This window comes from Camponotus vicinus, unplaced genomic scaffold (assembly GCF_025532165.1).
Source record: "Camponotus vicinus isolate PSW18456_S1 unplaced genomic scaffold, iyCamVici1.0 SCAF_9, whole genome shotgun sequence".
Taxonomy (NCBI): domain Eukaryota; kingdom Metazoa; phylum Arthropoda; class Insecta; order Hymenoptera; family Formicidae; genus Camponotus; species Camponotus vicinus.
Genome location: NW_028141981.1, coordinates 15,068,808 through 15,085,864, shown reverse-complemented (window position 1 = coordinate 15,085,864; position 17,057 = coordinate 15,068,808). Strand labels below are relative to the sequence as shown.

At 28.5% G+C, this 17,057-nt stretch overlaps 1 protein-coding gene across 4 annotated transcripts in view; it reads right to left on the bottom strand.

Annotated features, from left to right (window-relative positions):
- Window positions 1–1,134: 1,134 nt before the first annotated feature.
- The window catches only part of LOC145977441 (low-density lipoprotein receptor), a 30,419-nt gene continuing 14,496 nt past the window's right edge, over window positions 1,135–17,057 (bottom strand). Inside the window, exons 4-14 of one of the 4 annotated variants that reach the window (XR_014440503.1) lie at window positions 13,856–13,978; window positions 11,057–11,292; window positions 10,705–10,906; window positions 10,086–10,397; window positions 9,591–9,891; window positions 9,215–9,506; window positions 8,373–8,853; window positions 6,134–6,217; window positions 4,767–5,035; window positions 4,399–4,599; window positions 1,135–3,405 (exon numbers count right to left, since the gene is read on the bottom strand). Coding sequence is in view for 3 of the 4 variants with exons in the window: in XM_083109442.1 (XP_082965568.1) it covers window positions 4,555–4,599; window positions 4,767–5,035; window positions 6,134–6,217; window positions 8,373–8,853; window positions 9,215–9,506; window positions 9,591–9,891; window positions 10,086–10,397; window positions 10,705–10,906; window positions 11,057–11,292; window positions 13,856–13,978 (2,345 nt within the window). In the remaining variant the exon portion in view is untranslated. Of the gene's footprint in view, window positions 4,600–4,766; window positions 5,036–6,133; window positions 6,218–8,372; window positions 8,854–9,214; window positions 9,507–9,590; window positions 9,892–10,085; window positions 10,398–10,704; window positions 10,907–11,056; window positions 11,293–13,855; window positions 13,979–15,107; window positions 15,228–17,057 lie in introns of all 4 variants that reach the window. The other 3 variants (XM_083109443.1, XM_083109442.1, XM_083109444.1) reach the window with 3 other exon arrangements.

The following is a 17,057-nucleotide window of genomic DNA, read 5'->3' as shown; positions in this document are numbered from 1 at the left end:
TGCTTGGCACTTGGCGCTAGTGTAGAGGGGATGAGTGTATGTACACATACATTCGTACGTAGGGAAATATTATGTCAGCATCGTGATTTTTCCATGGCTCGATGACCCGAGATTCAAAAATGCCCCATTTCGAAATTAGAAAATGTATCGAAGCAATAGAATCGTATTATAAATAAAACTTGTATTTTATGATTATTGCGTATAATAGATCGTAGTAGCACATTATGAATGATGCCTAAGAATCGGTTACATCTCGAACGTTCGTAAACTCCGGATTAGATAAGAAATGATAGGATTGTGCTGTTTACTCGAAAATTATGTTGCGTAGTTTTTTGATACATGCTGTGCGCACATGTTACGATTATTTTTATCTCGTTTTTAAGTGGAATAACAAATGACGATAAGCAAGTGTGATATACTCTTGTGTCATTAACTTTACAAAAAACTATTTTTATTTTTTTTATAACTTTATTATAAAAAGATCATTTAATAAAGTAATTAAGAAATAAAATACGTTAAACGAAAAATTTTAAAAAGCAGTTATTATTCCGTTTTTGAGAGATTATTATATATCTTTGTCTCCACAAAAACAAGTATTTTAGTATTTTCAAATTTTTTAACAACACAAAACAAAAAGGAGCATTTATCCAAGTCGAAGATCATGTTTCGAATCATGTTTTCAAGATAAATTATACATAAAAAGATACAATCAATATAAAACGTTTTATTATTAACAAATACATTTATTTTTTGTAAAATAATTCATGTAAAAATTCAATAGTTTTTTTAAATATTCACCGAATCACGTTATGTAGAAAAAAATAGTATTAATTTAATAAAAACAATTTATATTTTTTATATACACGATATGTTTGCAAGAGAAACGCGCATAACACTCTTCTATTATTAACTTTATAGAAAGGCTTCACACACACCTGTTCTATCCCTTTATATAAGTCTAATAATAGGAGAACCATGCTTGCTAATTATATCCGATACAAGAACCTCGAAGAAGATTCACAAGTCAGAGAAAAGAAATAAGATTCATTATTTATATTTTCAAATAGGCTTATTTATATACAAATTTTACATTTTGCAATCTTTTCCATAGGTGTGATAATAATATGGCATTACTGTAATTTAGTTTATATATTTATTTATACAATAATCTCATTATAATAAATTATATATATTTTTTAAATATATATATTTATGTACGCGTGTGTACTCCGAATATGTATACAGAGTGAATTATGAATGAATGATATTGCATTAGAGATATTTCAGATATAAACACATTATGTGTGCAAGTGTGTGTATGTGATTCACCCTGTATATACATACAGAATGATTCTAAAGTAAGTTATCAAATTTTATAGATACAATCTGTGACCAATTTGAAATTATTATATTTATATTTATATTAATTATTAATTTTTTTAACAGAAATTTGACTTAATATCTTCTTATTTTTATGTTCATTTTTCATATGTAAAAAGTAAAAAATTTTAATCTTAAAAGAAATTTAAATTTTGTTAAATTAGAAAGAGATAAGAATTAAAAAAAAGAAATAAAGTTTTGTTATTTAAAAAATTGTTAGTGTCTTTCAATTCTTCATTTTAAAGAAGGTTTTATATCGTAGATTACTTATAAATGACTACTGACATGTTTGCTAAGAAAAATCAATTTTAAATTGGTCCAAGAATATATCTGCAAAGTTTGATGATCTATTTTAGAGTCCTATTGTACATATATGTACATATACATATGTTGCATAGAAATAATGTTTGACACAATTTTGGCAGATAGATTGGCTAGGACAAGTTATATCTTTATGATTTACACAAGTTAATTGCAACTCTCTCTCTCATCACACACACTTCCTATTTTTTTGATTAAAATTACCACCAAGCCTCTATATCTTAATTTTGGACTTTGCTTTCTTGCACTTACGATTGCACTATGTTCCTGTTAACAGACAACTGATTGTGGATGGAACAGTTGATAAAATCGGCTCGGTATAGGATTCACATTCATTAATCAAGAGAGTAGAAATTAAAGTAATGATATAGGAAGATATCTGTTAATCGATGTAAAGAAAAGTCAAGCGTACAAATACATTAAAAATTTTTACAGAAAAATATGAAATTATGCGCAACTTTCATCTGTTTTTTTTTTGTATCTCATGATTGTTTTATATTATCTTTATAGGAAAATAAAAAACAGAAATTATTTATGTTTGGGTACAAAATTTTTTGGTCCCATAGAAATAAGACCAGATAAAGTATCTATAAATTATTAACAGTCATAAATTAACTTTTTTATACTTTTAAAAGCATAAAAATATTGTTACATGTAATTTTATATTTATGTGAAAACGATCTGCTATCTGTCAACATACATAGCTCTTTTTATCAATCTAATATTACAATATCTCTTAATAATCTTATCTAATAGAACGCGTTTGTCTCACATTTAATATAGTAATGGTATAATATATCATAAATATACATATGTAGGATATTCCAAAAAAAGATATGGATCAGCAGTAGCTTGATACATGCGACTTTGTCCTAGCAGAAATTTCATCAAAATTTAATTAATAATTTAATTAAATATAAAATGCAAAAAAGGAACAGATATTAAACAGATTAAATGAAAAGTGTCTATTCAACATTCGTTCAGAATATCTTTTGTTACTGATACATGCCTTTATTAGAACATCCTTTATATACATACACAGATATTATAAAAGCTGAGTATAAAAAACATCACATGTTTATTTCAAGCTTAATAAATTTTTAAATAAATTTTAAATAAATTTTTAAATATCAGAATTTTCTTTTGTAAAAATCATATAAATTATGAATAGACAATCATCATTCATGAAAATCGCGTAAACGATAATGTTAATAATTGCACAAAACGTTTTTTTTTTTCAACCATTTTATAATTTTTATGTCTCATTTTTATATCTATTTTAATATCTGATTAAATTTTATATTTCTATTTTAAAAAGCTATTGCTTCGAATAAAAAAGTAATTGTATGCATTTTTATTATGACCCAATTTTTGAGAATTCTTTTGCTGCGGTGTTTTTATACTCAATTTTCATGATACTCTATATATGTACATATGCATGTATGTATGTATGTATATATACATATATACATACATATTCATATTTATATAGTAAATAAAGTTCTTAAGCCCGACGCAATAATTCTATATAAATACACTGATTTCTTTTTAATAAGTTGTAGTACCTGACAACATTTTCCTTTTAACGAACGCACAGTCATATTTAGTGTCATTGAGCTCATATTATTACAACAATGATCGCTTTCCCTTTTGTTACATCGCAGGTATAAATAATAACATAATATTTGGAGCAATTTCCATCATCTGCAATGTGAACCGTCCATAAGAATATAGACATATGTGACATATGTCTACATGGCATTGTATGCATTATATATAGACATAAAAGGAGAAATTCCTTTCAATACATCTTTTTTTTCTACTTACAGTTTCCAATTTCTTTTTTAAATAACAGAGCAAATAATATAAATACACATATTAAATACATATATTAAATCTAAACATGAATGATATTGTGAAAACAATATGAAAATAATAAAAAAATCACATGATTATCAAAAATGTGTTCTTGAATCATCAAAAACGATTTTTTCCTTCTATGTACGATTTGTATGCACATAATAATAGATATAATAAAAAATATAAAATTACAGTAATTTAGGTCAAAAAACATTGATCATATTTCGCTTATTCTTCGCTTTACTTTGATGATAATTTATTTTACAATATGCGCTATAACTTTTATATCATGTTTTAACAGCTCATGGGAAGAACAGCACGAGAAGAAAGGAAGAAGATTATGTGTAAGATTTTGCATTATTTACATTTGATTTCTATAAAATACTACTCAAAAAAAGTAATATTTTGTGCTTCTAAAGACTACTGAAAAAGTAGTTTGCAATTCACACTACATATTCCTAAATAAATAATTAAACAATAACAAGTTGTGATATTTTCTTACATATACATAGCGCATGTAGAATCACACGCTACGTGCGCCAGGCCATGCTATATAGATTCATCTAAAGTAGTATTATATTACAAATTATATGTGTGCGTATGCATGCTTAAATGGGAAAAATATTAGATAGGAATCTTAAACTTTCTTATCAAACTACTTGGATACATGAAGATAAGATCGTTATTTGGCAACAGTTTGTTTACAGATATTTCTCCCTTTATGCCACTGAGCACAAATCTAAATACGTTGCACACGCAATGCATAATATACATATATCTGAGTGACAAAGTGCTAAAATTTGTAAAGAAATAGATACAAAAAATAAACATAATCACAGTTGGTTGGCAGGTTTGCGAGCGAGCGCAGGCATGATGCATTTGGACAGACCCTTTCGACGCAAATATCTCGGTTTTCTTTACATGGTTTTATCACTTGGTCGATATAGTACTTCGTTAGCCTGTTAAGCCCTCTGCATTGAGACAGATTGAGTCTTAAACATAATCATTTGTTCCAGGACTTGTCAATGGTTCCTGAGCCTGTATGAAAAAAAATAAGTAATAAAATATATCGTAAAATTTTTTGAGAAATACCGCGAAATTTTGTTCGTCAAAGTATTTAATAGTTTTTATTCTATAAGAATTATAAAAACTTTTCAAATAGAAAGAAATTATTAAACATGTTTAAAAAAATATATAAATTTTACCTCCTCTCCAACTGTAGCTGCGGGAAGTGGAAATCTATTTTTTTCAAGACTAAATTGATCCTCTGTAGTCTTCCTATAGACGGGATTATCGAAGTTCATACTAGTGACATTACGATGAAGATAATGCCTGTAGCAAAGTACCGCTACAAGTGCGAGTAATAATAGTCCTAAGGACACTACGCCTATCACAATGCCGGCGACTAAGCCAGGATCTGTTGATTCGGTTGCTAAATTTCTCTTTCCATCTGCGTCTGCTGCAGATAATGGATCTAAAAATAGCATATTTATTATAAAGTTACCAATGTCATAATAGAGACTAATACAAATCAAAACGTTATCATGATGTGGCAAATTTGAAGAAATTCTAAAAATATTTTTCTACTACAGCACACTCATTATTGTAGCAAAATTAAAACAATTAATTAACGAAAACTCCATAAATTTATTTTTACAGCAATCATGATAAAGGTATAAAATAAGAATCTAAATATAAAAAATATGAACGAAGAACATTCAATTAAATTATATTCTTATGCTTTCTATAAAAAAGGTACATGCACAATATATATGGCATATTTATATTTTATAAGAGAAGTATCTTTAGTAATACTACCTTTATATGTGATTTTACAAATAAAAATGTATATTTGTAAAATAAATAATCAAATTTACCGATTGTATATAATGTTTAATAAATAACAATAAGTATTAATTAATTATTCATATACAAGCGGCTTCAGATATAATACATTATTTTTCTTTTGGATTCATTGATTAACATGAATGATATTTCCACAAAAATGCGAGAATAAGAAATAATTTCTCAATCTTTTATATATATTTTCTGTACATTAAATATCCTGTATATTATGTAACTTATTTTGAAGTCGTTTACTTATTAAAATTAATAAATAAGATTTTAGAGTTTTTGTGTCTCTAAAGTTTAATTACTAGAAAGAGTCCTTCGAGTTAACAGAAATATTTGTTTTTTGATATTTTTGTTAAAAAAAATTAATTTCAAATTGCAATCAGAAGTTGATTCAATGTAGATCTAAAATATTTTCCAGACGATTTTGAAATGATTTTCATAACATAATTTATTTTATTTAAAGAAAAATTTTTTTTTTATTCTTACGTTGAATGTTTCACTCTTAAATATTAAAGTTATGCTAATACATTCTTAATTAGCGATTTTATGAAATCCAGCATGAAATATATCCAATTTAAAAATGAATCACCGTAAATTAATAGATGAATATACCTAAAATGGTTAATTAATTCTGCACAATGGTAAAGTTAAATAAATGTGTAATATGTCCCCAAAAAAGCCGCATAAATTAAAGAAAATATCATTCAACCAAACTTACTGAGAGTCGTTGTAACATTTAGAGGCTTGAGCCTCTTGAACGGCAACATTGCTGCTTCTGTGGATGGTGCTACGGTCGTAGTAACTGGAATATCCCAAATTCATGCAACACGAATGCAAATAAATGAAACGACATAAATAATGAGCTCATAACATCTTCTAGCAACTATCGAATATTAATAAAAATTAAATTTGTATAAATCCTTATTAGAAGACGATCGATTTTGTTCACTAGAAGTTTGAATATAATTTATATTATAACATATATTTTGTAACAATTTTTTCGCATCCAAGCATTATATATTTTTATAACACTTCGTTGATAAATGTATATATATGCAAGCAGGGATGGGAAAGTTACTTTTTAAAAGTAACTCGTTACCGTTACTCGTTACCGAGTAAAAAAAATTACTCGTTACCGTTATTAGTTACTTATTTTTAAAAGTAACTAGTTAGCGTTACCGTTACTTCAAAAATAACGATTCGTTACTTTTCCCGTTACTTTTAATGTTAAAACAAGATAGAATTAAATAAAAAATTTACTTTAGTAATATTTTTTATTAAAATAATAATATAAAAGCAAAATTCTTTATTTTAAATTTACAAAACCGTAAAAAATTTAAAGAGATATAGATTTTAAAGCACTTAACATGTAACTTCACATGTAAATAAAAAAATTTTAATTTTCATTAAATTTATAAATACAGCTAAATTTGCATTCTTGTTATGCTCTCGTCCGATATTACGTCAAACTTAAAAGCTGGCCATTCACATCCATTCCTCAGACGACTGAAATGACTGTGATTGACCAATGATGTCATTAATCGCTCCAGAGGTGGCTGTGAAGCTGGCACGACAATCTACGAATTTTAATGTTCTTGACCAGTATGACATTTAGACCAGCATGACATTTAGACCATTCCGACCGTTTACTATGTTATAAATAATTATTTAAAAAATCTCTGCTTGAAAAATGTTTCTAAAGAATAGAACTTTTATAGAATTGTCCAGAACTGCCGTTAAAACTACGGAAAATCATCAGCACGACACATTTTTATTAAGTGTCGTGCTGGTCGAGGACATTAATAATTCATAAAAAATTATTAATTATTGAAATATCGGTCTGAAATTGCATATATAGGCTGAACTATAGCAGAATTATTGGGAACTCTTGCTAAAAATAATAATATTCAACGCGTTTTGGTTTTTTAGAGGGAAGAGTGTCGTGCTAGATTCGCAAAGTTAGCACGACATTTTTTCGATTTCGACTTTTCAATATAAGGAATGCGGAACTCTTTAATTTTTATCAGGAACTGTAGAACTATGAAAAGTGCTATCAGAACTCTTAGTATTTTTTTGAAATTCGTAAATTGTCGTGTCAGCTTCACAGACACCTCTCAGAGCAATAAATTTCATCCGAAATATTATCGAATTTTATATGAATGTCGGTCGATGACTAAAAATTGAATATGACAGAAATACGATGTCATAAGTATTTTCAAAATATGAAAAGTAACGGTAAAAGTAACTGTTAAATTCGTTATCGTTACTAAAAGAATGTAACTACGTTATCGTTACAGTTACAGAAAAAAAAATGTAACGCCGTTACCAAAAAAAAGTAACTATAACGGTAACGGCGTTACAAGTAACGCGTTACTTCCCAATCCTGTATGCAAGATGATTCATATATGTAACAGTTTTGTGAAAGATTAATAGTTATATGCACGTTATGCATGCATAATAATCCTCGAATACAAAAAATCGAAAAATCTGAATGAAACAATGACATTTTGTGCATCTTTCTTATTGTTTTGCATAATAAGCGTAAGTAAAAACGCGCCCAGAGTAAAAATGACAACATGCAACAATCTCTTGAGAATATATGTATTTCATTCCCATCATATGTTGCACAGCAAATCCATAAAAAAATTATAAATAGCTTTTCATAAATTAATTAATCTATTCATCTACAAAGAAAGATTTTATAACATGCAATGTCATTCCAAGTACTTGTAAAATCTCATTTAAAAATTATTCGCTTTATTGATTTTTTGTTATTATGCTAAAAATGGTTCAGTTGTATAACTATCAACACATTAATTCATTTGTTTCTCTCTGTATTGACCACTATAATAAGGTCAATATACGAAAAGCAAATAAATTAAATTGAAAATTACACAACAGCAATGATTCTGTGTTGGAAAGCCATTTATCATTCATAATATTTTCTCTTGACTCACCATTTTCCACGCACATCAATCCATCGGGTAATAACCGTAAGCCATCAGGACAGGCACATGACAATAGTGGCGATCTGGAGTTGATTTTTGGAGCTGGCAAACATAGATGGCTACAGTGTCCGTTGACAGCCTGACACTGATTCATTCCATCGGGCTGTCTATAAGGATGATATACATGGACCACCATAGGATGTTGAAGCGTTCTGATCGACGTTACGGCTTCCACTTCCTTTCCAGTAAATTTGTTTGCTTTAAAGATCGTTTCCTTGTCCCAATCAGTCCAATATACATAATCTTCGAAGGTTGTAATACTGAAGGGATGCCTGAGATTATTCGGAGAATAGAGAACTGTTCGTCTACCAGTACCATCATAATTGCAGGAACCTATAATATTCAACTTTGCATCTACCCAATATACTCTCTTGCCGATCAGATCTAGAGTTAAGCCATTAGGCCATTTGACATCATTGCCGACAATCACCTGCAATAAATGTTTGTTAGAAATCGAAAGAAATTATTTCGGAAAATACATTCAATGTATTTTATTAGAAATTTATTATTTTTGTAAATTACGTTCGAAAAGAATTCTCCGTTTTAAAAGAGTTTCTAGAAAAAGTTTTTAGAACTTAAAGGAAAAAGTGCAAACTAAATGTATATGCACGCACATATATGTATAAATATTCAAATAATGCTAGATAGAAAATATTTATTTTTCTCTTCAATTTAAATTAATTAATTTGCATAAAATAATCTCACATTTATTCAAGAAGTTTTATAATGTCAATACTCTTGAATAATACTATTCATTTATATTTTTAATCAACATTATTAATTTCTTTTACCGATCGATGAGTGCCGTCCATGCCGGCTCGTTCGATACGAGCTTCATCACTCCAGTCTGTCCAAAACATCCATCCTTCCAAAGGATTCAGAGCTATCGCTCTAGGTTCCTGAATATGATCTTGTATCAAAGTCTTTCTCATATTTCCTTCGAAATTGGCCAATTCAATAGTATCTTTTCCAGAGTCTGTCCAATAAATATGACTATAGATCCAATCAACTGCCAATCCATCCGATGTAGTGAGATCGTTCTCGATGACGACTGTACGTTCATTTCCTTCGTCTATTGGAGCTCTAAAAATATCATTCAATTATTATATTTTTTGATATGACTGAAAATAAAGACTTTCTTTTAGCTATAGCACCATTACAACATACTTATAAATTTTCTTTTCACTAATATCACTCCAGAAAATCATTCCAGTGCGGAAGACAAAGTCCAAAGCTGTTGCCATTTTCGTATTGTTAACAATGGCAGTCATTTCTTGACGATCCAGAGCTACCTTTCGGATATCATGTCGACGGGCGAACAACAAGCTCGCGTGACCTTCTGCAGCTTTACAACGTGTCGAGTTCCGCGGATCTTTAAGATAACCAGTGGCACAACTACACTTGAAGCTACCTTTTTCATTTTGGCAAAATTGAGAGCAGCTGCCGGGTTCCAAACATTCATCAATATCTGGAAGAATAAAATAATAAAATAATAAAATAATAATGAAATAATAAAATAATAAAATAATAAAATAATAAAAATTCTTTATATGATACAAGCACAATTTGAAAATTAATCCAATATAGCTGCGCCATATGAAAGAAAAAGTCTTTAAAAAATCTTAACATACTAAATATCTGAAAATACATTTTTATCCTTACCATCACATGTGCGATTATCAATAAGTCTATAACCCGCATGACAGTCGCATCGATAACCAATAGGCATATCGACACAAATCTGCGAGCATCCACCATTGTTTTTCGCGCATTCATTCACTCCGCAAAGGTCAGCGCTCTCGTCCTCCCAGCCAATACAATCTGGTTTTTGATTACAGACGTACTCCAGAGAAATGCACGAACCTTCACTACATTCGAACTGAATCCGTCGATCGCAACTTATGGCTTTGCTTGTACAATTCTTCTCGTCACTTTCGTCGGCGCATTCAGCTTTACCGTTGCAATATAGATGACCTAAAATAAATGAATCATTGAAAATCTAAGATATACACGATGAGTCGTGTGAGTATAGTGAGTTCTTTATTAAAATCTGAAGCGATAAAAATATTCTTTATAATAACTTAATAAATTTCTAAATTCAATATTTCTCTCTTAATAGATATAGACGAAAACTGAATTTAATTTGAAATTTTATTCATATGAAACACGTCGTCATCGATTAATACGTGTTGAAAATACATTTCGTTCATTTATTAATTAACAATTTTAATTTAATAACGTTAAATTTAATAATGATTATAACCAATTTATACACAAGTACCCGAGATGCAAGAACGTCGATCTTCGCATTGAAACTGGTCGGGCCTGCAAGTAACATTGTGACATCTCTGCGGGGATTCATCCGCACCATTCGGGCAATCCTTATCACCATCACATACCCATGTCTGGTGAATACACGTAACGCCATCGTCGCAATCGAACTCTTTGTCGCAATGGCTGATTCTCTCTTTGTTCGGAGGTTCCTAAAAAGATAAATTTCAAAGAAAAATATAAGATCTGTACATCATATAAACCATCGCTAATATTTTTCTCTCTCTCTTTAATTTTAATGTCAAAACAATTAGAAAAACTTTAATTTTAATGAGATTAATATGTACAAGAGAATGAAGTACCTTGCATCCTATTTCGTCGGATCGATCGGGACAATCATAATCACCATCGCATCTCCATCGCGACGTTATACAATAATGCTCGGAACATGCGAAATCAGTCTCAGGATGACAAGTTGTCGGTCTACAAGCTTTCTCATCGCTGTTATCTCCACAATCGTTATCGTTGTCACATACCCAGAGTTGCTGGATACAGTGCTTATTCGCACAGGTGAACTCATCAGATCGGCAAGTGTCATCTGAGAGTAAAAAATTTTTTATGTGAGGAAGCGACATAGTTTATTTGCAACAAAAATTCTTTTTCATTGAACGAAACATTAATATTCACACATAAGCAGACATTTGATCGATACAAAAACACGAAGTTTATTGAAATAATTCTCTGTTTTTCAGTCAATGATTGAAATAACAATTGTAGATTAAATATAATAAAAACCAAAATTAATTTTTGTCTTCAAAGATAATAAGTATATAATAATGTTTGTAATAATTAAAAAAAAAAGAAAGATTATACGAAAATATAATGCGACATACATTATAATATAACTATACTCAATATAATCTAGCACTCAATGTCTTAATAGCGTTCTTTCTCTTTATCTCTCCAGTGTACTTACACTATGAATTCAAAACTTAATATCAGCTAATCCGATAACCTTTCATAATAATGTGCGTCTTTATTTAATTCCGCAGTAACTTAGAACTTTTTATAAAAATATATATATTCATAATATATCATTTTAATCGTTCATCTAATGGTAAAAAGAAATTCCTCTTATAATTATTAAAAATGATGAATTTGACAAAATATATATATCTTTAATCTATTTTTAAAACATATATTACTGATTTTAATAATTTTCGTATAATTCTTCCAAAACAAAATTCTCCTAAGAGAGGTCCAATTTCACTTATTGTGTAATATATAAGAGAATTATTATTTTAAAAACAAAATGAAACTTTCCGAACTTTAAACAGGTCATATTGAGTATAGATATCTCACTATTAATGATTTGTCTTAATAAATACTGAGAAGAAAGTTGTTAACTTGATTAAATGTGTTTAATTGATTGAATATGTATTTGACTTAAATACTTAAATATTTCAATTAAAGCAATAATAACCAACTAAACACACTTAATCAAGTTAACGATTTTTTGGCTCAGTGCAAAAAATAGATCATTGACTGAGAAATTAATTTAGAAAAATAAATTATATCTTAACATCACAGCTTTCACATATCAATGTATAATTTAATAATGATGCAAAGATCTACATTAGGATAAAAACGACATAAACGTGCAACTTTAACGTAACAACTGGTGCATAAGTAGATTAATTAAATGTATTTGTGTGAGAGCAAAAATCTTTCTTTTTGTTATGCTGTTACGAGTTATATAATCTTATGCTTTCGATTTCCGCAAGAGATTAGAGGTTTGAGTAGATAGCTACTCGTAATTTCAAGCAAGATAATTATCTTTTCCTTGATATGCAACACGACTAAATATAAAAAAATCTATGTATTAATTGCACTTTCAAATATTTCAGTCGGAAACTTTATAATTAAAAAAGAAACAAGGTAAATGCAATAAAATACTTACGGTTGTCATCACAGATATATTAAGAAAATAAAAAGTTAAATTATAGAGCACAATAATTGGATTGTGGATAATGTTTCCAACTCGTTCCGAATTTCTTTTTTTAGATAAACTCGTTTTTATATCAATCCAATAATTATGGAAAAATGAAAAATAAATTATATATATTGGATGAAAAATATTAAAATTATTAAAAACATTACAAGCTATTTCTTGATTTTGTGTATATGAAATTTCTTATATTTAAATATTCCGCATGACTTAATATTTTTATCCACTATCCATTATTATAAATCTTAATTCTATTAACCGGCAAAGTAGCAAGGGAAGAAGAATCGGCGAAAATCAATGCAAAAATAGCGACGACGAGTAAATGCGATAATTGTCATCGTAAAAATATGAGTAATGCAACTTGTGCTCATTTTAGGATAAGATAAGATTTAGAATACGACGTAATATGTATCTATGATTCGAAAAATGTGACATTTGTAGCGCAGCTTACAACACGACTACTATTTTATTATCGTACATTGAAATTTTTTTTGCTCTATTCGTATTTTACTTAAGCACCTTAAATCCCTTTACTTAAACACCTTTACCAACTTTCACTAATAAAAAGCAATTTTATTTGTTCCGAAAGAATATTATATTACTCGATCATCAATTTAATTATTTGTCACAATGCTTTCGATTAAAATTGTCATTAAATTCATAATGTTATATATCTCTTATAATGTTATATATGTTTATATATCTTTCCCATAATGCTTATAATATTCTTCGTCCCGTATTTAAGATTTTATAGTTGCTATATAATTTCACAACTTTAATATATAATTGTCATAATTTTCACAGTATTTTATAATCAGATTTGCATATCTTATTTTGCAATTTAGATGAATCTTTAATTGAAACTTCTGACGTATAAAAAAATAATTTGAGATATTTTTCTCTGATTATTAAAAAAGTTTCGATATATATATATATATATATAGTTCAAAATTTTAGAAACATATATATGTACGGAATATTTTATGGAATTGCATGCCTCATTATAGCAACTAATAATCTATAAATATAAAATCAAAAGATTTTGACTATTCGTCTCTTATGTAACGTGCAAGATATAAAACATATAGATCTCGAAAAGAGAAATAACAAAATGCAAGCGTATGGAAAAGGTAGCCCACGTGCAGAAGCTTACTGCACTCAGCCTCGTCTGAACCGTCCGAACAGTCCGGGTTGTCATCGCACATCCATGTTAATGCCACGCATTCGCCATTTCCCGAATGGCATGTGAATTGTTCCGGCGTACAGCTCTTGGATCCTAGACAAGATGACAATTGCATTGGACCACTTTTGAACGCGAATGCACGACGCACTCGTTCGAGTACAAGTCCCGCGAGATGAACATTGTGATTAATCGCTTTAGACCTCGAAGACTTAATTTGCATCCTTACATCGATGAATTTATTATTTAAAGTATATGCAAAATGTATAAAGATAACGCTTCAACTATCAAAAATCAAATTGAGGGTTTAAATTCCAAATTATTCAGATAATCAAGCGTGATTAATTATATATTGCTTGCACTAATTTTATATTGCTCGTATGTTGATTAATATGATTAATTGTATTATTATTAACAATTGTTGGCAACATGACAGCAACCTCACAGACAATTAGTTATCTAGAAATGCTAATCCCAGAAAAATCAAGATTAAATTAATCACTTTTTCACCCTAACAATGTGAAAATAAAAATGTGATAGAATACGAAATTATATTACACATTACTGCAAGAATATTGTATTTTTCACATCCTATCGATTTATATAAAATTTATATATACATATATGCGTGCGTGTGTGTAAACTAATTTTATATAAATCATATTTTTACCTTCACATTTTTAGAATAAAAATACGATTAATCCAATTTTGATCTTCTCTTGGGATATAATATAATTTGAAATTTATGTTCTTAATTTGTTATATAATACATATACATGTTTATAGTCCTGCAAGCGTAAATTTACCTCATTTTTGAAAATTTACATTTTTAATGTAAGATTTCGATAATTTTAAATGGCATGCACGCAAAACAATATCATTTAAAAACACTGTACACATAAATTCTACCAATTAGTTATCGAGATGGATTGTCACGTTTCACAATATTAATTTTTTTATATCAAACCACAATTCCACCAATTAATATCTCTTAGCCTTTATTAGTACCTTGTACTGATTAATATATTTATACATGAAAATAAATCCCAAACCTTCTAGAGTTCATGTGACAAAGGATAAAAAGTATCGAATGCAAGGATGCAATTTGTGATTCTTTGATTTTGCAATTTGCGCTTTGTCGTTTGTTCCGTAGCTTTCCGGCTGATCTCCTCCTTGGCTGCTTTCCGGTAATACCTATGCTAAGATACTTATCCGCGGGACTTACTGTGACAATTCTTCTCATCCAAACCATCGGTGCAATCTGTCTGGCGATCGCATAACCAGGTCTTCGGGATACACTCGCCAGGACTGCATTGAAACTCCGTTTCGCCGCATGGTATCGCTCCTTTTTTGCGATTCAATATTTCTGATTAACGATTTATTATAACACAAGCGTGTAATTTATGTTAGAAGATTTAAATTTATCTTGAAGTATTGATATTTTGTGCTAATATGACAAATAAAATATTAATATCAGAAATATCAAACATCAGAAGCGTCAATGTTTTGATATCAGTGTGCATACACTATCAATGACAAAACAGTGCACTCTTTGACATTTGATGCATTAGCATGCTATTGTTTTCCGATTCAAGTTGAAATAAAAAATTACACACTTGCGATCACATTTCACATGTAATAGAATAGTGCTGACGTTGAGGCAATTCTTCGTTTTATGAAATAATGCTACAAACATTTATATTTTTTATATAATTTTAATTTTTTTATCAAAATATCGAGAAGATTTGAGAGAAAATTCATGTAACGCAAAACATTTGATTTTCAATCATATATCTTTATAACTAATTCTCAAATTAAAATCATATATCTTTATAACTAATCCTCAAATTAAAATCATATATCTCTATAACTAATCCTCAAATTATATCCATTTAAATTTAATCTAAAATTAAATGAGATATAATTATATTATCCATTAAAATACCCATTAGAAGTAAAATAATTTATTACATCATCACTTATTAGATGAGTAGAAAATAGAAGCGAATAGAAAAACAGTAGATATTAAAGGCATATGTAAAACTCCAAAAAACAAGAATAATTTAAAATTTTCCCTTGAAAAACTATATTTTTTTATTAAAATTATAATATACGTCAATGATGAAACTCAATTGCGTCTCTACTTTATAATGTGAGGGCATTTTTAATGATCTGCAACGTAATTTACATCATAATTGAAATGATTAAATGCACACATAATTATATCGGTCAAAAGGGCTTTGCGTCAGCACATGCGCTAATTAATATTAAACGCACATTCCACTATGTAATTATGATCACCTTCAAGGATCGATGAGATACAATTAAACTAATCGATTATCATCAATACTATTCTCATGTCCCTTATGGTACATCTAACAGGGAAATATGTGCAAATATATACAATAATCGTTTAAAATGGCAAACGATTTACAATTCTAATTAAAAACCGTTTCAATATCCACCAAAGATTTCATCAGATAACCGAGCGATAATATTAAAATCATGAATCTACGAAAAATAAGAAGTGCCCTTATTACTGGAGAACATATTGTATATGTCAGTACACTTCACCTGCGTGAAACCGGTCTGCAAAGTTACACTTTCACATACCAAAACCTTTTAGAGCCGGAATGGATTATATTCGGTATAAATACTCATTCTATGTAGCAAATAATATATATTGGCCATATCAATTCATAAGAAACTAGTAAATCTTTTTAAATCTCTCGGTATTTTCGAATAGCTGTAATTTATAATTAATAAAATAAAAAAATATACGATGTTACATGAATAAAGTATATAAAATTTTTCTTATAAAATATTAAAAACTCTAAAAATTCTAAAATATTTTTATCTTTTCGCACAGCTTTTATTAAACGGAATTTATAAAGCATAATTAATAGGTTCTCGTAGAGACGCGTAAATTATAAGTTTCATGTTTTTGCACAGATGCATACAAAACGTTTCTCAAAGGAATAAGTGCTGTGCATATTTTACTGGTATAGGAATGGAAAGACGTTAATTTCGTATCTACTTTATTCTAACAAATATTTATTCTGCGGCGTATAAAGTCAACTTGAATATATTAGCATAAATATAAACCGGTTATTTAATTAAAATCAAATTGAATTTTTATTAAAAATATTTTTCTTGATATATTATAAAACTAATT